The sequence below is a fragment of the Mus musculus genome, chromosome X (genome assembly GCF_000001635.26).
Source record: "Mus musculus strain C57BL/6J chromosome X, GRCm38.p6 C57BL/6J".
Classification (NCBI taxonomy): Eukaryota; Metazoa; Chordata; class Mammalia; order Rodentia; family Muridae; genus Mus; species Mus musculus.
The window spans coordinates 28,584,475-28,608,651 of record NC_000086.7 but is presented as its reverse complement, the minus strand read 5'-3'; the positions used below and the strand labels follow the sequence as shown (position 1 = coordinate 28,608,651).

General features: G+C 37.0%; 1 protein-coding gene across 1 annotated transcript; it reads left to right on the top strand.

Moving 5' to 3' along the window:
- The first annotated feature begins 777 nt into the window (after positions 1-777).
- Positions 778-23,657, top strand: Gm10147 (predicted gene 10147). The gene is made up of 9 exons (NM_001099919.2): positions 778-886; positions 2,355-2,477; positions 8,086-8,152; positions 8,692-8,726; positions 11,824-11,949; positions 12,259-12,322; positions 20,521-20,602; positions 23,052-23,150; positions 23,470-23,657. Exons 2-9 carry the CDS (start codon positions 2,381-2,383, stop codon positions 23,536-23,538), a joined length of 639 nt encoding a protein of 212 aa, NP_001093389.1. The 5' UTR covers positions 778-886; positions 2,355-2,380; the 3' UTR covers positions 23,539-23,657.
- Positions 23,658-24,177: the final 520 nt, after the last annotated feature.

Sequence of the window (24,177 nt, the reverse complement as noted above, 5' to 3'; positions counted from 1 at the left end):
TGTGTGTGTGTGTGTGTGTGTGTGTGTGTGTTAGGTCAACATTAATTTAAACACACCAGATGCATGCCTGGTACCTGAAGAAACCATAGGAATGCAAATAAGTGCACAAAACAGTGGTTGGAAAAATGACTCATCTGTTAAAATCACCTGTTCTATGCAGATGACCAGGCACAAAACACCCACATCGTGGCTCACAATTTATGCACAGCTAAAGTTTCAGAGAATCAGTGCACACTTCCAGCCTCTGTAGGCAACAGAGGCATAAGTGAGAGAGAGGGCCAGAAGGGTCTAGCATGTTCTTGTAATCAAGGTCAGTACTAGGAAGGTGGAGACAGGAGGGTACCAGGGGATATAGGGGATCTGGATGCTCCCTTCTGATCTCTTAGGACAGAATAAACTCTTGTGGTGTGCTTATGTACATTCAGAAAGAGTCCACACACATTCATTGTTACGCATATGAATAAATACAAACCAAAATGGCATGCAAGAGCCTCTACTGTTGAAATAAAGTAGTGCCGTTTGCAGTGTTTCATATGTTTCACATTTGTTCAAGTTTTTCAAGTATGTAAGGGCTTAAAACCTAGAAATTGTCTTAAAGCCAGTAGTAGCTCATTCCCACCTTCTGAAAACTCCCTTTGAAGCGATGGTGCCTGGTACTCCATGTACGCATGAGCAGGATATATTCAGCCAATCAGCACAGACCTGATTTCTCCAGCTTGCATCACAAAGGGTCCTCAGAATCCTCAGTCCAGGAATCTCTGCTGACAACGGTTTTTTACCATTGAGGAGTTGAGCACGGAAGGGTGCAGTTGTGAAGGTGTTCACCTCTGAGATAACCTTTAAGTGATAATCGGCTCTGCTCAGGGTTGTTGGACAGTTAATCGAGGTATGACAGGGTGGGGCATATCAGGCCCAGGTGGCCACTAGGTGAGGGAATGCCTCATGATCGCCATTTCCTATGGCTTCTGATTGTTAACTGAAGGTGGAGGACCATATTCATGGCAGAGGATTGAACAGGTCAGGGCCTTAGAAGATTGTGAACCCTTGGAGGACACAATCATGGGGCCTTGGGATAGGATCAGAGAGCTGGCTGCAGGATTGTGGGTCGGGGGAGCATGGGGCTGTGAGTAAGGAGCCTTGGCGCTTGTCCTGTGTGCTGTAAGGAGCCTTAGGGTCCAACTTGGCGCTTGCCCTGTGTGCTGTCCCGGATCCAATTAAAACACACTGAGGATTCCTCCCTCTTCATTGTCTTCTCTACGGTGTGTTCCTTTGGTATAGACTGTATGGACATTGCAGAGAGGGGAGTGGCGTAGGAAGAATGAATGAAAAGAAGAAGAGGAGACATTACAAGAGATTAATAAGTAATCTGGGAAGGATTCTGAACAGGGATCCTCCTGTCTAATCGCCCATGTATTGGGATTAAAGACTTGGACCACCAAGTTCAGCTTTTTCTCTCAGTTTTAGTTCTGTAGGATGGGATCTTCCTTTGTAGCTCAGACTGGTCTGGCTTGGGCTGGCCTTTAACTTACAATCTTCAGATGTTTGAAATCCTCGGCTTCCCCCAATCCCAAATTTCTCCAATATAAGGATTTTCTGTGTGGGTAGTGGTGGTGAGTGTTTGTTGTAGACTGAGCATTGGGTCTTCTTGACATGAATATATAGTTACCATGTTCATCATCTTTCTGGATAGTACTATGAATTTACTTTAAAACTGAGATATACTGAAAATCAGAATTGCTGATGTTTTGTTTAAAAAGAATCTTTGGGAGATAGTACCAAAATTCAGATGCCTCAAAGTTTAAATGCAAACACATTTTGCTCATCATTTTTGGTGAGAAAGGGAGGACTCACGTATTAAAGGCTGGCCTGTTTTTGCCTTTTTTAAACTGAGAAATGACAGATTGTTAACTTGGGTTCTAAAGAAGGATTTAAAATAAGTAAGTTAAAGAAGATTTTAAAACAAAGTTGGGAGGGAGAGGGACATGATAACTGGGATACATGAAGGAAATTTTAAGGGGAAGCATATATATATATATATATATATATATATATATATATGTGTGTGTGTGTGTGTGTGTGTGTGTGTGTGTGTGTGTGTATACATATACACATACACACACACACATACACATGTACACGTGTGACCATATTGAATATGTATGCAAAACTCTCTGATAAAAACAAATTATTAAAAATATAAGTGTTAAAAAACAAAAGAAACAATCTTTCAATGAGCTAAGATAATTATATAATTATTTGACTTTTTGACATTTTTAACTATTTAAATGATACCTTTGGATTTAGATAACTACATTTTTTTCTTTTTTCCTTTTTATTTTTATTTTTTAACTAAGAAGACAACTGAGCGCTTAAGAGAAAAATGTCTATTAAGAAACTGTGGGTGATACCAAAGGATGGTTACTTATTACTTCTTGACTATGATTCAGATGAAGAAGAAGAGCAGGCTCATTCTGAAGGTATCCAGTCTTCAGTATTGATTGTGTCCTGAAGTTCATTAGACCTTTCCCAACTCACCTGCAATGGAAGAAGTCTTTTCTAAGTTTTCATATACTTCATTTCTAATTTTACCTATATCTATATATTCCTATACCTGAGTTTTAGCAGTGCATATACCTACTCTTGGCACTGTAGACATAATATGTTGAGAAACGATAACTTGCTATGATTTTACCCCAGAAAAAGACATGAACGTTGTTCCTATATGTTAGCAAAACATGAATTTATTTCATAATACCTGCAAATAAATTATTTCATTCCTTTTTTCTATTGTATATTTTCTTTATTTACATTTCAAATATTATCCCCTTTTCTATTTCCCCTCTGCAAATCCCCTCTCCTCTTACCTCTCCCCCTGCCCCCAACACACCCACCCCCAATTCCTGGCCCAGGCATTCCTTAATACTGGGGCATAGGACCTTTACAGTACCAAGGGTCTCTCCTCCCGTTGATGACATACTAGGCCATCCTCTCCTACATATGCAGCTGGAGCCATAAGTCCCACCATCTGTTTTATTTGATTGGTGCTTTAGTCCCAGGGAACTCTGGGGGTACTGGTTAGTTCATATTGTTCATCCTCCTATGGAGCAGCAAACCCCTTATGATCCTTGGGAACTTTCTCTAGCTCCATCATTGGGGACCCTGTGCTCAGTACAATGGATGTCTGTGAGCATTCACTTCTGTATTCGTCAGGCACTGACAGATCCTCTCAGGAGACAGCTATATCAGTCTCCTGTCCCCAAGCTCTCGTTGGCATCTGCCATAGTGTCTGGGTTTGTTGATTATTTATTGGATTGATCCCTGAGTGAGGCAGTCTCTGGATTCATTCAGTCTCAGCTGCAAACTTTGTCTCTATAACTCCTTCCATGGACATTTTGTTTCCCATTCTAAGAAGGAATGGCGTATCCACACTTTGGTCTTCCTTCTTCTTGAGTTTCATGGGTTTTGCAGATTGTATCTTGGTTATTCTGAGCTTCTGGGATAATATCCACTTATCAGTGAATGCATATCCTGTGTGTTCTTTTGTGATTGGGTTATCTCCCTTAGGAAGATATCATCCAGATCCATCCATTTGTCTAAGAATTTCATGAATTCATTGTTTTTAATAGCTGTGTAGTATTTCATTATGTAAATGTACCACATTTTCTGTATCCATTCCACTGAAGAGGGACATCTGGGTTGTTTTCAGCTTCTTGCTATTATAAATAAGGATGCTATGAACATAGTGAAGCATGTCATTATTACAAGTTGGAATATCTTCTGAGAATATGCCCAGGGAGGAGTATTGCTGGATCTTCCAGTAGAACTATGTCCAATTTTCTGAGGAAACACCAGACTGACTTCCAGAGTGGTTTTACCAGCTTGCAATCTCACCAGCAATGGAGGAGTGTTCCTATTTCACCACATTCTCGCCAGCATCTGCTGTCATCTGAGTTTTAGATCTGAGCCATTCTGACTGGTATGAGGTGGAATCTCAGGTTTATTTTGACATGCACTTCCCTGATAATTAAGGATGATGAACATTTTTAGGTGCTTCTCAGCCATTCGGTTTTCCTTAGTTGAGAATTCTTTGTTTATCTCTGTCCCCATTTTTTAATGGGGTTATTTGATTTTCTGGAGTCCAGATTCTTGAGCTCTTTATATATATTGGATATTAGTCCCCATCTGATTTAGGATTGGTAAAGATTTTTTTCCCATCTATTGGTTGCTGTTTTGTCCTATTGACAGTGTCCTTTGACTTATAGAAGCTTTGCAATTTTATAAGGTCACATTTGTCTATTCTTAATCTTACAGCACAAGCCATTGCTGTTCTGTTCAGGAATTTTTCCCCGGTGCCCATGTCTTCGAAGCTCTTCCCCACTTCCTCCTCTATAAGTTTCAGTGTCTCTGGTTTTATGTGGAGTTCCTTGATCTACCTAGACTTGAGCATTGTACAATGAGATGAAAATAGATCAATTTGCATTCTTCTACATGCTAACTGCCAATTGAGCCAGCACCATTTGTTGAAAATGTTGTCTTTTTTTCCACTGGATGGTTTTTGCTCCTTTGTCAATGATCAAGTGACAATAGGTGTGTGGGTTCATTTCTGTGTCTTCAGTTCTATTCCATTTATCTACCTGTCTATCAGTATACCTGTACCATGCAGTTTTTATCACAATTGCTCTATAGTACAGCTTGAGATCAGGCATGGTGATTCCAGGAGAGATTCTTTTATTGTTGAGAATAGTTTTTGTATCCTAGGTTTTGTTCTTATTCCAGATGAATTTGCAAATAGCCCTTTCTAACTCAGTTAAGAATTGTGTTGGAATTTTCGTGGGGATTGCATTAAATCTTTATATTGCTTTCGGCAAGATAGCCATTTTTACTACATTAATCCTGCCAATCAATGAGCATGGGAAATCTTTCCAACTTCTGAGATTTTCTTTGATTTTTCTTCAGAGACTTGACATTTTTATCATACAGATCCTTCTTTCACTTACTCAGTTAGAGTCACACCAACGTATTTTATATTATTTGTGACTATTGTGAAGGGTGTTGTTTCCCTAATTTCTATTTCATCCTGTTTATTCTTTTTGTAGAGAAAGGCCACCGATATGTTTGAGTTAATTTTGTATTCAGCTACTGCACTGAAGCTGTGTATCAGATTTAGGATTTCTCTGGTGTAATTTTTGGGGTCACTTATATATACTATCATATCTTCTGGAAATAGTGAGATTTTGCCTTCTACCTTTCCAATTTGTATTCATTTGTTCTCTTTTTGTTGTCTAATTGCTCTGACTAGGACTTCAAGTACTATGTTGAATAGGTAGGGAGAAAGTGGGCAGCCTTGTTTAGTCCCTGATTTTAGCGGGATTGCCTCCAGTTTCTCACCATTTAGTTTGATGTTGGCTACTGGTTTGCTGTCTACTGCTTTTATTATGTTTAGGTATAGGCTTTGAATTCCTGATCTATCCTGGACTTTTACTATGAATGGGTGCTGTATTTTGTCAAATGTTTTCTCAGCATCTAATGAAATGATCATGTGATTTTTGTCTTTGAGTTTGTTTCTATAGTGGATTAAGTTGATGGATTTCTGTATATTAAACCATCCCTCATCACAGGGATCAAGTGTACTTGATCATGATGGATGATCATTTTTATGTATTCTTGGATTCAGTTTGCAAGGCTTTTATTGAATATTTTTGCATCAATTTTCATAAGGGAAATTGGTCTGAAGTTTCCTTTCTTCATTGGATCTTTGTATGGTTTGAGTATAATTTTAATTCTGGCTTCATAGAACAAATTGAATAATGTTCCTTCTCTTTAGATTTTGCATAATGGTTTGAAGAGTATTGGTATTAGGTCTTCATGAAGATCTGATAGAATTCTTTACTAAACCCATCAGATCCTGGGCTTTTTTGTTTGGGAGACTATTAATGACTGCTTCTATTTCTTTAGGTGTTATGGGAGTATTTCTAGGGTTTATCTGATCCTGAATTATATTTGGTACCTGATATCTGTCTAGAAATGTGTCCATTTCATCCAGATTTTCCAGTTTTGTTGAGTATAGGTTTTTGTAGTAGGATCTGATGATTTTTTGGATATCCTAAGTTTCTGTTGTTATGTCTCCCTTTTCATTTCTGGTTTTGTTAATTAGGATGATGTCTCGGTTTCCTTTAGTGAGTCTGGCTAAGGGTTTACCTATCATGTTGATTTTCTCAAACAACCAGCTCCTGGTTTGGTTGATTCTTTGTATAGTTCCTTTGTTTCCAATTGGTTGATTTCATTCCTGAGTTTGATTGTTTCCTGCCTTCTATTCCTCTTGTGAGAATTTGCTTCCTTTTGTTCTAGAGCTTTTAGTTGTGCTGTCAAGCTGCTCCTGCATCCTCTATCCTGTTTCTTTTTAGAGGCATTCAGAGCTGTGAATTTTAGTCTTATTACTGTTTCCATTGTGTAACATATGTCTGGTTATGTTGTAGCTTCATTTTCATTAAACTCTAAAAAGTCTTTAATTTCCTTCTTTATTCCTTCCTTGACCAAGTTATCATTGAGTAGGTTGTTGTTCACCTTCCACATATATGTGGATTTTCTATTATTTATATTATTATGGAAGATCAGCATTAGTCTGTGGTGATCTGATAGGATGCATGGGATTATTTCAATATTTTTATATCTGTTGAGGCATGTTTTGTGACTGATTATATGGTCAGTTTTGGAGAAGGCCTCATGAGGTACTGAGAAGAAGGGATATCCTTTCGATTTAGGATACAGTGTTCTATAGATATCAACTAAATCCATTTGTTTCATAACTCCTGTTGGTTTCACTGTGTCTGTTTTTAGTTTTTGTTTCCAGGATGTGTCCATTGATGAGAGACGGGTTTGGAAGTCTTCCACTATTATAGTGTGCAGTGCAATGTGTATTTTGAGGTTTACTAAAGTTTCTTTTATGAATGTGGCTGCCCTTGCATTTGGAGCATAGATGTTCAGAATTGGGAGTTCCTCTTGGTAAATTTAATTTTGATGAATATGAAGTGTTCCTCCTTGTCTTTTTTGATAACTTTGGGTTGAAAGTCAATTTGATTTGATATTAGAATGCCTACTCCAGCCTGTTTCTTGTGACCATCTGCTTGGAAAATTGTTTTCTAGACTTTTACTCTGAGGTAATATCTGTCTTTGTCTGTGAGGTTTGTTTCTTATATGAAACAAAATGCTGGGTCATGCTTACACATTAAGTCTTTTAGTCTATGTCTTTTTATTGTGGATTTGAGTCCACTGATATTAAGAGATATTAAGAAAAAGTCGATGTTGGTTCCTGTTATATTTGTTTTTAGAAATGGAATTTTGTTCATGTGGCCATCTTCTTTTAGTTTTGCTGCAAGATTACTTTCTTGCTTTTTCTAGAATGTAATTTCCCTCCTTGTTTTGGTGTTTTCCCTTCATTATCCTTTGAAGGGCATGATTTGTTGGAAGATATTGTGTAATTTTGGTTTTGTCATAGAATACCTTGGTTTCACCATCTATGGTAAAAGAGTTTTACTGTTTATAGTAGCCTTGGCTGGCATTTGTGCTCTCTTAGGGTCTGTATGTCAACTGTCCTGGATCATCTGGCTTTCATAGTCTCTGGGGAGAAGTTAGGTGAAATTCTGATAGGTCTGCCTTTATATGTTACTTGAACTGTTTTCCCTTACTGCTTTTAATATTCTCTTTTTTGTGTGCATTTGGTGTTTTGATTATTATGTGATGGCAGGAATGTCTTTTGTGGTCTAAAGTATTTGGGGATCTGTAGGCTTCTTTTATGTTCATGGGCATCTCTTTCTTTAGGTTAGGGAAGTTTTCTTCTATAATTTTGTTGAAGATATTCACTGGCCCTTTAAGTCTGAAATCTTACTTCTCATCTATACCTATTATCCTTAAGTTTTGTTTTCTCCTTGTATACTCAATAACCTTGATGTAATTATTTCATTTATAAAACTGTTTGAAAAACTCACGTGGGCAGTTTTTCCAGAGAAATGCAAATTGAAAATACTTTATTAACTATTACTTATATAGCATACTTTCAAATGTTTCCATTTTCTATTGTCAATATAGTAAAGAGGCCAGCATTTGGCAAACATGAGAATATGCCGCCTCACGTAGAAGCAGATGAAGATATAAGGTAATATTTTCAATTTTTCCCAGTTCAATAGAGTACTTCAAAAGTAGTGTTTGTGATCCCTTCACTGGAGGAGTAGATTCAGGAAAATCAACAATTCATGGTCAGATGCAGCTATATATTGAGTTCAAGCCCAGCTTGGGGTCCTTAAGTCCTTGTCATCACAAACACATAGCAACTAGGACAATATACCCACCTGCATGGGATCTTCCCAGATATACACACAAACAAAAGGAGAAACATAATAAAAATAAGAGGGGGACCATCTGGGAAGAAGAAGGGTCTCAGCAAGTGTGGGAGAGTTATGAATAAACTACTGTGTGTTGTAAATGTATGAATTGTTAAAAGTAAATAATTCAGGTTCACTTTGGTTGTCTGCCATGTATTTTATATGCAAATGACATTTGTTCCAAACCAAACATTATATATTTATTCTAAATAATTAAAAGAAGTTCCTGTGTAAAGTTTTTTGTGTGCTAGGCAAATGCTCTACCAGTCCACTATATTTCTAGCTTTAAAATTTTATTGTCCTTTCTTCACAGAGATGAACAAGACAGTATGTTGGATAAATCTGGAGGTAGGTGTTTTTGGAGATATTTGCCTGTTGTTTGAAGAGGACATAAGATGGCATCAGATCTCTATAAACCCTACAGCATAAGAGGATAATTTTAGGTTTCACAGTAATTGTAGTTTTCTTTAAAACACATACAGATGACTACTCACCCAACATTCAGAAACAAAGATTAGCTGAAGGTGTACCTCAGTGGTACAGCACCATGTAATAGCTATGAGTTTCATCTTCAGTGGTGAAAAAACAAAACAAAACCCAACCAACACACGAAATTAACAAAACACCCACCAAACAAACAAAACACAGCAATAAGCCTAGCAAATGAAATGTTAGTTTTCCCAGTTTGCCCAATTAACTGTAAAGTGAGCAAGAAATGCAATTGGCTATTATAAGGAAACAAACAAAACCAGCATTAAGCATTTTAGGAACCTAAATTCAGGCATGATTAGAGAAATACACCCCCCCCCCCCATATAAAAAGACAGTGGCTACAGCAACATAACAAACCTTGCAGAGTGGCTAGAATTATGGCTCACTTGGTAAAGTGCTTTCCTTGAAAATATATGGACTTAAGGTGGGGACCTAGAATCCACTTTAAAAATGCAGGCTGCAGTCCAGTGCTGAGTAGGTAGAGATAGCTAGCTGGCTAGCCAGGCTAGTGACGTTGGTGAGCTGCAGATTCAGAGACACCCTGTCTCTGAAGATTTAAGTTGGATCAGGCAGTGGTGGCGCATGCCTTTAATCCCAGCGTTTGGGAGGCAGAAGCAGGGGATTTCTATGTTTGAGGCAACCCTGGTCTACAGGTTGAGTTCTAGGTCAACCAGGGCTATACGGAGAAACCCTGTCTGGAAAAACAAACAAACAAAAAATGTAAGTTGGAATATGATTGAGAATAAAGCCTTCTTCTGCACACATATACTGAAATGTATACACATCATTTTTGCTGAATCTCTTTTTATGATTTACAGAATCCTTTAAAATTATGTTTTTTTTCTTTTTCTGGAAATAGACAATATTAGGAAAGTGTCATATTTCTATAATCTCCACTGTATATTAAAAATAAACATCTATCGAGAGAAATGATCCAGCATACCTTAAAACACACACAGGACAGGGATGGAAAGATAGCTTTCAAATTAAGACCACTTGTTGCTCGAAAACCAAGGTTTAGTTCCTAGGACCCATATAATGGCTCACAACCATTTGTAATTCTAGATCCAGGGGAATTGGCATCCTATTCTAGTTTCTATGAGCACCAGACATGCATGTTGAACAAATACAAACAGGCAAAAGCACGTTAGTTAAATAAATAAAACAAATCCGAAATACACATAACAGCCCCTTCAACTGAAACAAAGTAGGAGAGTCTTCTTTAGGGTTCATTTTATTTTAAGTTTCAAGTTAGTATTGCAAACTTGGAAAATGGAAAACTTCTGGGTAGTAGTGGCAGCTAAAATACTATCTCTTATTTGCTGCTTGGATGACAGATGACTGATAGAGCCTCTCTCACTTTAGTAAGCATGTGCAAACACGGCCAATCAGCAAGGGGCTTGGCTGAGATTGTTTTCCAGCTGCCCAATCCCTGTTACCCAGTATGCTTTGTGGTGGCCACGAAGCTGAGTTCTTGAGGAAGGGAAGTTTCTTGAGGAAGCATGGTAGGGGGAAGTCTCTGTGGAGGTAGTCAGTGACCTGTTAAAAGATGGTTAATAATGGTTCAGGTGGGGGTCCAGGTGGGGTGAAGGTGGCGGGGCGGAGGTGTTACTTCCAGAGTAAGGAGAGGAGGTGACCCTCCCTGGACTCCGGATAGCACTGCTGCTGGGTTCACAATCGACTTTACCCACTTAGACCTCTGCGGTGAAAAACGGAGAACTTCACTAAGGGCAGGAGTTTGAAAAGCCTAGCATCTAGCAGAAAGCAGGAAGGCCATGGAATTGGAGACCCTGAAAGTCTTCCTTGGGCATGGGGATGTGAAGTGTGAGTAAACTGGAGGTCAGTTAGTGGCAGAAACAGACTAGAACCTTTTCTGTGCTGCTGCTACCCGACAGAAATTCATTAAAAACAAACTGAAGACGAGTCTTCATTTTCTTCTACCTGGTGTTGAAAGGCCAGATTGCCAAAATTTGTATATATAGGATCCAAACGGCCTCAAAATCCCGAGGCTCCTCTCAGCCTCTGAAGTGCTGGAACTTCAGACATACTTCAGGCCAGGCTGTGTTTATTTATGTGTTGTTTTGGTTTAGGGAAGTAAGCTCTAACTCTGTATCTCAGGAGTGTCTGAAACCTCATGTGCAGCTTGAACTGGCCTCGAAACTGAAGTCCTCAGCCTTACAAATGTACTGGGACCTGAGGAAACATACTTGTTTTATTTTTTACTTTTAAAATTTGTGGGGGTTTTTCATAGTTGAAGATTGAACCCAGAGCTTCTTGCTGTAGCAGTGAAATATATGTCCAGCCAGACAGAACTTTATAATTTAGATTTGTATTTCGATGAAAAAGATTGAGGAGCTTGGTTGTGATAATAGCAACTATGATTTTATTTGGAGATTGAGATGCAGACACATTTGCTCTAACTTATCAAAAACCTTGCAGGAATGGGACCAACATGCAGATCCTCCTATGTTTAGATATAAACCCACATGAAGTCACAGTTAAAGCCATCATAGTGTGTGTGTGTGTGTGTGTGTGTGTGTGTGTCTGTGTGTGTGTGTGTGTGTAAGAGAGAAAGAGAGAGAGAGAGAGAGAGAGAGAGAGAGAGAGTTTTAAACTAAAAAATAACAAACCTCTATTCTTTTATAGTAAGGAAGACCAAGATACTTTATTCAACTTAAATAATTCTTTTTAAAAATGTGTACATATTAAAGTTAAGGTTATTAATGGCTATCTTTGAAGCCAACTATTGTGTTCCATGTTTAAATACTAAAGTCTTTAGTATTAAATCAGAGGGTAATAGAAATATGGTTTTATCTTTAAACTCTTCATGCAATTATGAAGTGCTGTTTTTGTAAAAATCATTCCTTAATGTTATTTTATATTTCAATTTTATTAGTTTAAGTGATTTTTTATTCAAAAGGCTTGAGAAAATTTCTTTTTTTATTTTAAATCAGAAAACGTAAGTTTCTCAGAGGAATGGCAGCGTTTTGCACGTTCTGTAGAGACACCAATGGAAAACTGGAATTTGTTAAGTGGTGAACAGCAAGTTAGGAATGCTTCAGAATTGGACCTTATGGAAGGTACCAGATATTTAATGATGGGCATTGATGTTACACTTCCTTTTTTTCTCAGTTGTTCTTAGGCTTGTAAAGGAGATCAAAAATCTCATATTGTATCTCTTGTCTTTAATCACAACATATAAATAAATAGCTTAAAACATATTTTTAGATGACAATTAGACATTACTTGATTTTGTTTAACTTCTAGGCAAATAATAGATCTGCTTTAAAACCTAATGTTGGCACTATGCCTGAATGATCACAAAGTATTTCATTAAAATTTGCAAAATAACATAATTGTTTTAATATCTTGTTTTATTACGAACCCAGTACAGAATCCAGTAACTCATGATGATGGGAATGCAAATCCTGAAGAAGTAGTTGGAGATACACGGTAATATGTTCAAACTTACTATTTCCTTCTTAGTGTAAGTACTTCCAGAAAAGTTTAATTGATTGTATAGCAAGTAATGTATATTAATAATTGAAATATGATATATACTATAAACAATATTTCTATAAGATTAATCCTTAATTTGAATGGTTTTCTTGGAGGCTGTAATGTTGTGGGTCAAACTCTCATCGTCCTGCTTGTAGGACAAAAGCTGAGCAATCAAACAGTATCCCCAGCATCCTTACTTTGTAAAGCTTTAATTACTTCACAGATCTCCAGTACAAAATATACTGGGAAATTTTGAAGGTACATTTTTGGATATATAATTTGTTTAAAACTATATAGTATTAACATAATTTATATATTAGATAATATTGATTAATATACTATATGACATCTTAATGACTTATTTATATGTAGTATTTTGTGAATATTTTTATTTTAATTTAATTTATTTATTATGTGATAATATCTTTATTTACATTTCAAATAATAGCCCTTTCCTGGTTTCACCCCAGAAACTCCCTATTCCATTACCCCTCCCTGTGATACTATGAGGGTGTTCGCCCACCCACCCACTCCCACTTCCCCACCCTCGCATGTGCATACACTGGGGCATTGAACCTTCACAGGACCAAGGACCTCTCCTCCCACTGATGTCTGACAAGGCCATCTTCTGCTATATATGCACTGGAGCCATGATACCCCCTCTTTTGTTGATGGCTTAGTCCCTGGGTGCTCTGGGAGGTCTGGTTCATTCATATTGTTGTTCTTCCTATAAGGTTGCAAACCCCTTCAAATCCTTCAGTCCTTCCTCTAACTCCTCCACTGGGAACCCTATGATCAGTCTGATGGTTGGCTGTGAGCATCAGCCTCTGTTCTTGCCAAGCTCTGAAAGAGCCTCTCAGGAGAAAGTCATATTAGGCTCCTGTCAGCAAGCACTTGTTGGCATCCACAATCGTGACTGGGTTTGGTGTCTGCATATGGGATGGATACACAGTTTGGGCAGACTCTAGATGGTCATTCCTTCAGTCTCTGCTCTGTACTTTATCTCCATGTTTCCTCCCAGGAGTATTTTGTTCCCCATTCTAAGAAGGACTGAAACACGCACACTTTTGTCTTCCTTCTTCTTGAGCTTCATGTGGTCTGTGGATTACATTTTGGGTATTCTGAGCTTTTAGACTAATATCCACTTATCAGTGAGTGCATACCATGTTTGTTCTATTGGGATTGGGTTACCTCACACAGGATTATATATTTTAGATCCATCCATTTGCCTGTGAATTTCATGAAGTACTTGTATCTGTACCATTACCATACATTTTTATCATTATTTCTCTATAATACAGCTTGAGGTCGGGAATGATTCCCCCTGAAGTTCTTTTATTGTTGAGAATAGTTTTTTGATATACTGGATTTCTATTATTCCAAATGATTTTTCAAATTACTCTTTCTATTTCTATGAAGAATTGAGTTTAAATTTTGATGGAGATTGCATTGAATCTGTTGATTGCTTTTGGCAAGATGGCCATTTTTACTAAATTAATTGTGCCAATCTATGAGCATGGGAGATCTTTCCATCTTTTGAGATTTTCAATTTCTTTCTTCAGGGACTTGAAGTTCTTATCATACAGATCTTTTGCTTGCTTGGTTCGAGTCACACCAAGGTATTATAATTTGTGACTATTGTGAAGGGTGTTGTATCCATAATTTCTTTTTCAGGCTGTTTATCCTTTGAGTAGAGGAAAGCTACTGATTTGCTTGAGTTAATTTTACATCCAACCACTTTGCTGAATTTGTTTATCAGGTTTAGGAGTTCTCTGTTGGAATTTTGGGGGTCACTTACATATACTATCATATCATCTGCAAATAGTGATATTTTGAATTCTTCCTTTCCAATTTTTATCCCTTTGAGCTCTTTTTGTTATATAGTTGCTATGGATATAACTTCTAGTACTATAAAATTCTACTATATTATATACTACTGTGAATAGGTAGGAAGAGAGTGGTCTTGTCTTGTCTGATATTAGTGGGATTGCATCAAGTTTCTCTCCATTTAATTTGATGTTGGATACTGGTTTGCTCTATATTGCTTTTACTATGTTTAGGTATGGGCCTTGACTTGATCTTTCCAAGAATTTTATCATGAAGAGTTATTGAATTTTTGCAAATGATTTCTCAGCATCTAATGAGATAATACTGTTTTTTTTTCCTCAAGATTTTTTACATAGTGGATTACGCTGATGGATTCCCATATATTGAACCATCCCTGTATCCCTGGGATGAAGAACACTTGATCATGAAGGATGATCATATTAACATGTTCTTGGATTAGGTTTACCAGAATTTTATTGAGTATTTTTGCATCAATATTCATAAGTGAAACTGGTCTCAAGTTCCCTTTCTTCATTTGGGTCTTTGTATGTTTTGGGTATAAGTGTAATTGTGGCTTCATAGAAAATTGAATAGTGTTCCTTCTCTTTTGATTTTGCATAAAAGTTTGAAGAGTATTGGTATTAGGTCTTCCTTGAAGGTCTGATAGAATTCTGTACTAAACCCATCTGATCCTGGGCTTTTATTTTTTGTGAGGGGGTTGGGAGCCTATTAGTGACTGCTTCTATTTCTTTAGGGGTTATAGGAGTGTTTACAGGGTCTATTTGATCCTGATTTAAATTGGTACCTGATATCTGTCTAGACAGTTGTCCATTTCATCCAAATTTTCCAGTTTTGTTAAGTATAGGCTCTTATAGTAGGATCTGATGATTTTGGGGGGGGGGGTTCCTAAGTTTCTGTTGTTATGTCTCTCTTTTCATTTCTGGTTTTGTTAATTTGGATACTGACTCTGTGCCCTCTCTTTAGTCTGCCTAAGGGTTTATCTATTTTGTTGATTTTCTCAAAGAACCAGCTCCTGGTTTGGTTGATTCTTTGTATAGTTCTTTTTGTTTCCACTTGTTTGATTTCAGCCCTGAGTTTGATTATTTCCTGCCTTCTACTCCTCTTGGGTGAATTTGCTTCCTTTCGTTCTAGAGCTTTTAACTGTGCTGCCAGGCTGCTAGTGTATGTTCTCTCCAGTTTCTTTTTTGGAGGCACTCAGAGGTATTAGTTTTTCTCTTAGGAATGCTTTCATTGTGTCCCATAAGTTTGGATATGTTGTAGCTTCATTTTCATTAAACTCTAAAAGTCTTTAATTTCTTCCATGACCGAGTTATCGTTGATTAGACTGTTGTTCACCTACCACGTGTATATATATGGGTTTTCTATTATTTATATTTTTATTGTTATTATTATTATTATTATTATTTGGGGGGTTAAGACAGGGTTTTTCTGTGTATCCGTGGCTGTCCTGGACCTCACTTTGTAGACCAGGCTGGACTTGAACTCAGAAATCCACCTGCCTCAGTGTCCCGAGTGCTGGGATTAACGGCATGTGCCCCCATGCCTGGCTTATTTCTATTATTATTGAAGATAAGCCTTAGTCCGTGGTGACTTGATAGGATGCATGGGATTATTTAAATATTTTATATCTGTTGAAGCCTGTTTTGTGACCCATTATATGGTCAGTATTGGAGAAGGCATCATGAGGTGTTGAGAAGAAGGCACATTCTTTTGTTTTATGATAAAATGTTCTATGATATCTATAGATATAGATATCTGTTAAAACCATTTGTTTCATAACTTCTGTTAGTTTCACAGTGTCTCTGTTTTGTTACTGTTTCCAGGATCTGTCCGTTGCTGAGAGTGGGGTGTTGAAGTTTCCCACTATTATTATGTAGGGTACAATATATACTTTGAGCTTTAGTAAAGTTTCATTTATGAATTTGGTTGCCCTTGCATTTGGAGCATGGATGTTCAGAATTGTGAGTTCATCTTTGTTGATTCACCCTTTGACAAGTATAGTGACAGTCCTTATCTTTAAAAAACAAAAACAAAAACAAAAACAAAACAATAACAAAAAAAACAATAACAAAAACCTTTTGGTTGTAAGTTGATTTTATTCCATAGTAGAATGGCTATTCCATCTTGTTTCCTGGAAATATTTGCTTGCAAAGTTTTTTCCAGACTTTTCCTCTGAGGTAGTGTCTGTCTTTGTCACTAAGGAGGGTTTCCTGTATGCAGCAAAATCCTGGGTTCTGTTTATGTATCCAGTCTATTACTCTATGTCTTTTATTGGGGAATTGAATCCATTGCTAAGAAGAAATATTAAAGACCAGTGACTGTTGGTTGTTTCCTGTTACTTTTGTTGTTTGAGGTGGAATTATGTTTATATTGCTATCTTCTTTGGGGTTTCTTGAAAGAAGATTTCTTTCTTGATTTTTGTATGGTGTAGTGTTTCCCTCCTTGTGTTGTAGTTCTCCATCTATTTTTTTGAAGGTTTGGATTCGTGGAAAGATATTGTGTGAATTTGATTTTATCATGGAATACTTTGGTTTCTCCATCTACGGTAATTGATAGTTTTGCTGGGTATAGTAGCCTGGGCTGGCATTTGTGTTCTCTCAGGGTCTATATAACATCTGTCCAGAATCTTCTGGCTTTTATAGTCTCTGGTGAGAAGTCTGGTGTATTTCTAACAGGTCTGCCTTTTTATGTTATTTTACTTTTTTCCCTTACTGCTTTTAATATTTTATCTTTAGTGCATTTGTTGTTCTGATTATTATGTGTCGGCAGGAATTTCTTTTCTGGTCCAGTTTATTTGGAGTTCTGTAGGCTTCTTGTATGTTCATGTGCATCTTTCTTTAGGTTTGGGAAGTTTTCTTCTATAATTTTGTTGAAGATATTTGCTGGCCCTTTGACTTGGGAATCTTCTCTCTCTTCTATACCTATTTTCCTTAGGTTTTGTTTTCTTATTGTGTCCTGGATTTCCTGGATGTTTAGGGTTAGGAGATTTTTGCATTTTGCATTTTCGTTCACTGTTGTGTCAATGTTTTCTATGGTATCTTCTGTACCTGAGATTCTCTATTCTATCTCTTGTATTCTGTTGGAGATGCTTGCATGTATGTCTCCTTGGTTTTCTTTCTCCAGGTTCATCTCTCTTTGTGAGTTTTTATTCTGTATTTCCATTTTTAGATCTAGATGGTATTTGTTCAATTCCTTCACCTGTTTGATTGTGTTTTCTTTAACTCTTTAAGGGATTTTTGTGTTTCCTCTTTAAGGGCTTCTAGCTGTTTTCCTGTATTTCTTTAATGGAACTATTTTTGTTCTTAAAGACCTCTATCATCATCATGAGATGTGATTTTGAATCTGAATCTTTCTTTTCCAATATGTTGAGGTATTCAAGACTTGCTCTGGTGGCCAAACTGGGTTATGATGATGCCGACTAGTCTTGGTTGCTATTGCTTATATTCTTGCACTTACCTCATGCCATCTCATTTTCTTTGGTGCTACCTTCCCTTGCTGTCTCTGTCTGGAGCCTGTCCCTCCTGTAATCCTAGTTGTGTCAGAACTCATAGGAGTCCAGCTGTCTCTGAGATCTTGGGATCCTGGGATCCTGATATTTTGGGGGTGTCTGAGCTCCTGGAAGTCATGCTGCCTCTTGGATCTTGAAATCCTGGTGTGACCAATCTCCTGAGATCCTGCTGTGTCAGAGCTCCTGGGGGTTAAACGTTTTCTTGGTGTTGCAAGATTTGGTGGGGTGCCAGAGCCCTAGGTTTTCTCTAGACACAGTTGCATACTGCAAGGAACCTGTGCCTCTGGCCGGGAGGATGATTTTGTTTCCCTGGTTCTTGTGGGGGTCCCAGATACACAGGTTGTTGGGAAAGATGTTGTGCCCTCAGCTGTGCTCTTCTGTCAGAACTCCAGTGTTCCTGGGTGTGTCTGATCTCCTGGGAGTCGAGCTTCCTCTGTGATCCTGTGATCTTGGGCATTTCAGAATACCTGGGAGTCATGCTCCCTATGGGTGTTTTAAGAGTGGGTGCAGAGCCAGTACCCCAGGTCTGATCCAGGTGCAGTTTCAGACCAGAAGGAATCCATGCCACTGGCAAGGCAGGAGTTCCTGTGTCCCTGGATCCTTAGGGACTCAGTTACTCCTGATGTTGGGGCCATTCCTGTGATCCTGGTAGTGTTAGAGCACCTGGGATTTGAGCTTACTAGGGGTATTGTGGGACTAGGTCAGCACCCAAGATCTACTCATGACACGGACTCTTGCAAATATTTTTGATTTAGCATCATGGACTTATTTTTGCCTGTGGTACAGAAGTGAAAATGGTGCTTTTTCAACAGGTGTGACATTAATTAAACTTAATTTTAATTTTTTCGTATATTTGTGTCTGTGGTGCATATATACACATGTGGAGGGCAGAGGAGGATGTTGGGTTTTGCTCTATTTCTTTCCACCTTATTCCCGTAAGACCTGCTCTTTCACTGAACATGTAGCTAGATAAGCAGCCAGCAAGTCCTAGCAATTCTCACTCTGCCTACCACAGTGCTGCTATTGTAGAAGCAACCATCCATGGTTAGTTTTCCAAATGGGTACTAGAATCAAACTTGCGAACGTCCTCCTTTCACAGTAAATCCTATTTATTACTGAGGCATTTTCATAACTGCATTGAAGGGATTTTTAGAGGAAAAAAATGATGTAAACTTTTCTACATTCCATGTATTCAAAGCTAAGTGATATGTATACAAAATTCTGTACATGCAACAGTATTTCGTTGACCCAGTATTAATTTTATATTAAGTCAGTTTCTTTTCTAAAACTCCTCTGTGCTTTTCTTTATATGACACAATGGAAAAATGAATTCTTTAATATAACCCTTATTACTTATTTTTTTAAATTTTATTTTATGGGTATGTTTGTTTTGCTTGATTGTGTGTATGTACACAGCTTGTATGTCTTGTACCTGAGGAGGCCAGATGAAGGCATTGAATTCCCTGGAACTGGAGTTATAGGTTGTGAGCAACCTTGTGGATGCTGGGAATCCATTCTCACATCTCTGGAAGGGAACCAGTGCTCATAACTGATGAATCATCTCACCAAACCCCTCACTGATTTTTATAAAATGAATTATGTAACTGAAAGTGAAAGACAAATTTACTAACCAGTGAGGGAATGAAACTCAGATCCCAAAGAATCTATTTTAAATTATATGTAATTGAATGTTGCATGAGCTTTCTTTGAGGATAATAATTTGTCTTTGATATATAGTCTCACTATGTATGTCAGGCTGGCTGGAATTTTCCTATGTAACCTATGTTGTCCTTTACACTGGAAATCTCCTGCTAAGCTTCCTAGACTAGGATCATAGACCCAAAACGTCTTACATGGCTTAAGAAACAAAGCTCTTAATACCTATTTTTCAGACATATTTGTGTATTAGTGTTTTGCTTACAGGTATATATGTGCACCACATATGTGCCTGTTTCCCATAGATATAAGATGATTATTTCAGACACCTTGGACCTGGAGTCACATAAAGAGAAAACACATGGAAACTTATATCAAAGATTCTTTCAAAAAAAAGCAACCAGAAATTAGAATGACTTTGGCAAACAAACAAATGGGAGAGGTAGAGTTGTTAGGTTTGTAGGGTCACATTTGTATCATTTTAAAAATTATATGTGGCTGAAGTTGAAAAAAAAACATTACTGAGCTTTTAGTAAAAATGTGCGTCTTTGATTTTGTCTAAGCAGTTAACCCTATAACTTCATGCCTTCAAGGAAACTAAATCTAAATCTTAGAAATCTGTGAAAATTTTTATTTTCTACTTTAAGTACCTGTTAATGAGATTTTAAAATTTGGTTTACATTCATTGTGGAAACACAGAAGTCTTGCACAAAATCTTAGAAATGTAATTTGTTGTTTATTATGTTTAACAATATGGAAAAAATCAATTACATATGCAGACAATTTGTATATTTTAATTGACTTATGTTTTGCACTAAGTCTTAACTGAATCAATATAGCAAAATAAATTAGACATTATATTTGATAGAAAATAATGAAAAAATACTTTGAAATACAATTAATTTTCTAAAATAAGATATATATGTATTAAAACTACTTTAATTTTTGAAAAGCTAAAACATAAAAGAAGACTTCTCTGATAATCTTTCAGGGAAAAAAAACTATAATGATTTCCCATTAGATAATATTTTACTGCTGTTTTTCTTTTTATAGTATGAAATGGTCAATTTAATTTTTTTTGAGTGTTCTTTTTCATATTGGTATGAAATGTGACTGCTTTTATTACTGTGCTTTACAGAAAGAAGATCAACAACAAATTGTGTGAGCAGAAGTTTGATATGGATATACAGAAATTCAATGAAGAACAAGAAAAATCAGTGGTTGGTATCATAACTAACTTTATAATTAACCTAGAATAACTAAGTATCAAGTAGGAATGGAGAAACTAGCCTTGTGTTGGGCACATGAAACGAAGTTAAGTTTCATTATCTATCTATCCTTGGTTCTGTTCTAGTCCTACTGAATTGTAAAGCAGAGAAGTATGATCACATACTATATCAATGAAAACCACTAGGTATTTTCTGGTAGACCAGATTATAAATTTTCAAGAGGCAGACTTTTGCTGAAAGATGAAGAGAGGATTACCAGTTTCTACAAAAGTGAGCACACTATGTCAGCCTCAGGTACAGTTGAAAGGAGAGAGAAAGCTTACTTACTGGTGTCATCTGGACTCTGTTGTTAATATTCGAAAGCCAACTCAAACTGGCAAATCAGTTCTTACAATCCTAAACTTAGTACAAATTTTGTAACAACAGTGGATAGAAACAACCTTTCTCAACAGCCCTGGCAGAATATTCCTGTGGAAGAATATCACCAAACTATTTTAGATCATCTCTCCATTACTGTACCAATGACTGTAGTCAGCACATAGTTTCCAAGTAAGATCTGAGATGATGACCATATTAACTATTTTTTATTTGATTGGTTAATAGTTTGAGAAGTATTCAATTTGAAATGAACAGGAGATCCATTCCTGCCTGGGAAGGCATTGAGGAAGCCGCCATTATGAGTCAGTTCTGGAAAGAGATAGGGACTAAAGATAAAAAGTAAATGAATACTCCAATTGAAGGCAATTTTTAAACCTTGAACCCTGGATGAAATTTCAAGGGGGAGTAATCATCCATGTATATGAGGAGTCTAAAGACAGACTCCCAGAGTACTTCAATATTTGTAATTCTGCATGAGGTAGGGGTGGGGGGGTGAGAGTGAACCAGTAAGGGAAGAGAAAAATTGGTACAAATAAAACTACCATGAGTGAAGGAAAACATTTAAGGAAGAAAAGTTCACTAACTTTGTCATATGCTGCTAATGGGCCAAATAAAATAGATTTGCAGGGCTGGAAGATGGTTTATTTGGTAATCTTTCTCACTGTAGGCATGGAGACTCGAGTTTATATTCCCTGAGTAAGCATGCACGCACACACCTCCACCACCACCACTACCACCAACACCACCAACAACAAAACAAACTAGCAAAACTAAAAACAAACCACCACAACAATAAAAGTTGGTGTGGTGGTGAGCATTTTAGAACCACCAAACTCAGATTTAGTTCAGAGATAAGAAGATTCCCAGAGCTTCCTGGCCACCAGTTGTAGCCTAATGGATGAGCTCTAGGTTCATTGAGACCCTGTCTCCCAAACAGTGGGATGCAACCAAAGAAGACACCCAATATTAATCCTTTGTCTCCATATGTATGCACGTGTACATTTTTTAAAGGGAAACTTCACAAAGTGCAGGTCATTGTACTTAATCAGGATGATTTGAGTGGAAATGTGAGGTACAAAACTGATCACAGTGAATAAAGGACAAAATAGGAATCTAGTAGCACAATGAGAAAAGGTGGAAACGGCTTGTCTTAATTTTTTTAAATGCAAATTACCATGGTTGTCTGCCAACATAAAGAATACGAAGAGAAATTTATATTACTTCTTCCATGTGTTACTTGAGATTGGAACCTAGAGACAACAAATCTACCACTAAACTTTGTCCCCAGACATCTTTTTACACTTTATTTCGAGGCAGGGTATCTTTAAGTGATCAAGACTATTCATGATCTTGTGATCATTCTAACTCAAACTTTATAAAAGTTAGTTTTATAGGCATTACACTGACAACCAGCTAAAGTCATGAATTTAAAATAACAGTTACAATTGCTGAAACTCTTGACAATAGTTGAGAAAAGTGAAGATGTTGGACTTAGTAAAGAATAAGTATAAGGCATCCTTAAGAAAGGAAGAGAAAGTAGAAGACATGGCACATACACCTTAGGTGGGGACTAGATACAGAGATGAGGTAGTGAACCACCTCCTGGGATTACTTCTGCTAGTTAGAAAAAGGAGGCCACCATATGGTAAAAGCATTAACACTAGCTAGAGTTAAGCTTCCAGGGCTAGGATTTTACCAAGTTCATGTTTACATGGTGCATGCCTATAAACTTAAGTACTTGAGAGGCTAAGGCCAGTCTCTGCAGCATGGCAAACAATTTCTCATAAAAAAAAAGTTTTATTAACCCACAATTGGTAGTATAATTGTATTTCATGTTACTTAAAAATATAAGTATATTTAGTCATAAAAGTTGTTAAAATGTTAAATCACTTGGAAAACTATTCCTTTTACTTTTCATATGGAATTATTTTTGCTCACGTAAATATTTTAGTATTGGAAATACATTAAGTGGTTGGTTGTTAGCCTAGCATTCATGCTGCATGGCAGTAAAAACAAAAATGAACAGAATTGTTACAGTAATGTTTTCCTTTTACATTTGTAGAACAATTATCAAAAAGAACAACAAGCATTAAAACTGTCCGAATGTAGTCAGAGTCCGACCATGGAAGCAATTGAAGACATGCATGAGAAGTCCATGGAGGTATGTTGCACATGGTCCATAAAATGTTCTTAGGAAACGAAATATGTTTTAGGAATCAAAAAGTTTAACTACTTGCTATTTTGAATTATTTCTTGCTGAAGTGACTGATATTATCTGTAAAATCCTAATGACTTTGTAGGACTTATTCAAGACATGAAATGATAAATTGGGAATTTGACCTCAGATGTACCTCATAGTTTATTAACACTATAATTATCCTGCTTAACTAAACATAGCACATCTATACATCATTTGCACAGAATCTTTCATATTTGTATCCTTGGGAGTTTCTTTAGTAAGAAGTGCTTTTCTGTTTTAGGGTTTGATGAACATGGAGACCAACAACTACGATATGCTTTTTGATGTAGATGGTGAAGAGACATTATGAAGCATACTCTGAAGTACTCTTCTCCTTTCCCATCTTCAGACTAATGAAGCATACATATTTCTCACTTGCTGGTACATTTGTAACCTAATAAAAAATTCACTAACATTTTTGTCTCCTATGAAACAGAGTTTGAAAGGCTCTTTAATCCTTGTAATTCTGATGATTCTAAGAATGAAGTTAACCCCCATGATTACAAAGTTAACTAGGAGGTATACCTTTAGAGTCAAAATAGAACTCCTTTATTTTTAAACATCTTTAATCATTTTCTTGTTTAAGTGTAAGAGCCTCTTTATATTAACTTCCAAACAAAATCTAAATGAATAAGTGAGTGGCAAATAGTCCTTTGTACCGAACTTCCACACACTAATGTAGTGAATTATTTAAAATTTATTCCTTAATCTTTTTTTAAAGTCCAGACTTTATCCCCCTCCTTGTCCACCCTCTGATTGTTCCACATCCCATACCTCCTTGCCTCATGCTCCCACACCCCCACTCCTCATCTCTAAGAGGATATCCCCACCATCCTACCCCCACCCCACCAGACCTCCCTACTCCCTGTGGCCTCAAGTCTCTTGAGAGTTAAATGCACCTTCTCTAACTGAGAACAGACCTGGCAGTCCTCTGCTGTATATGTGTTGG

Bases quoted from the DNA above. Each gene is read 5' to 3' on its own strand.
- Gm10147 (NM_001099919.2), top strand. From the start codon at position 2,381: ATGTCTATTAAGAAACTGTGGGTGATACCAAAGGATGGTTACTTATTA. The intron at 2,478-8,085 runs GTATCCAGTCTT...TTGTCAATATAG, and splicing joins AGAGCAGGCTCATTCTGAAG to TAAAGAGGCCAGCATTTGGC. The intron at 8,153-8,691 runs GTAATATTTTCA...CTTTCTTCACAG, and splicing joins GAAGCAGATGAAGATATAAG to AGATGAACAAGACAGTATGT.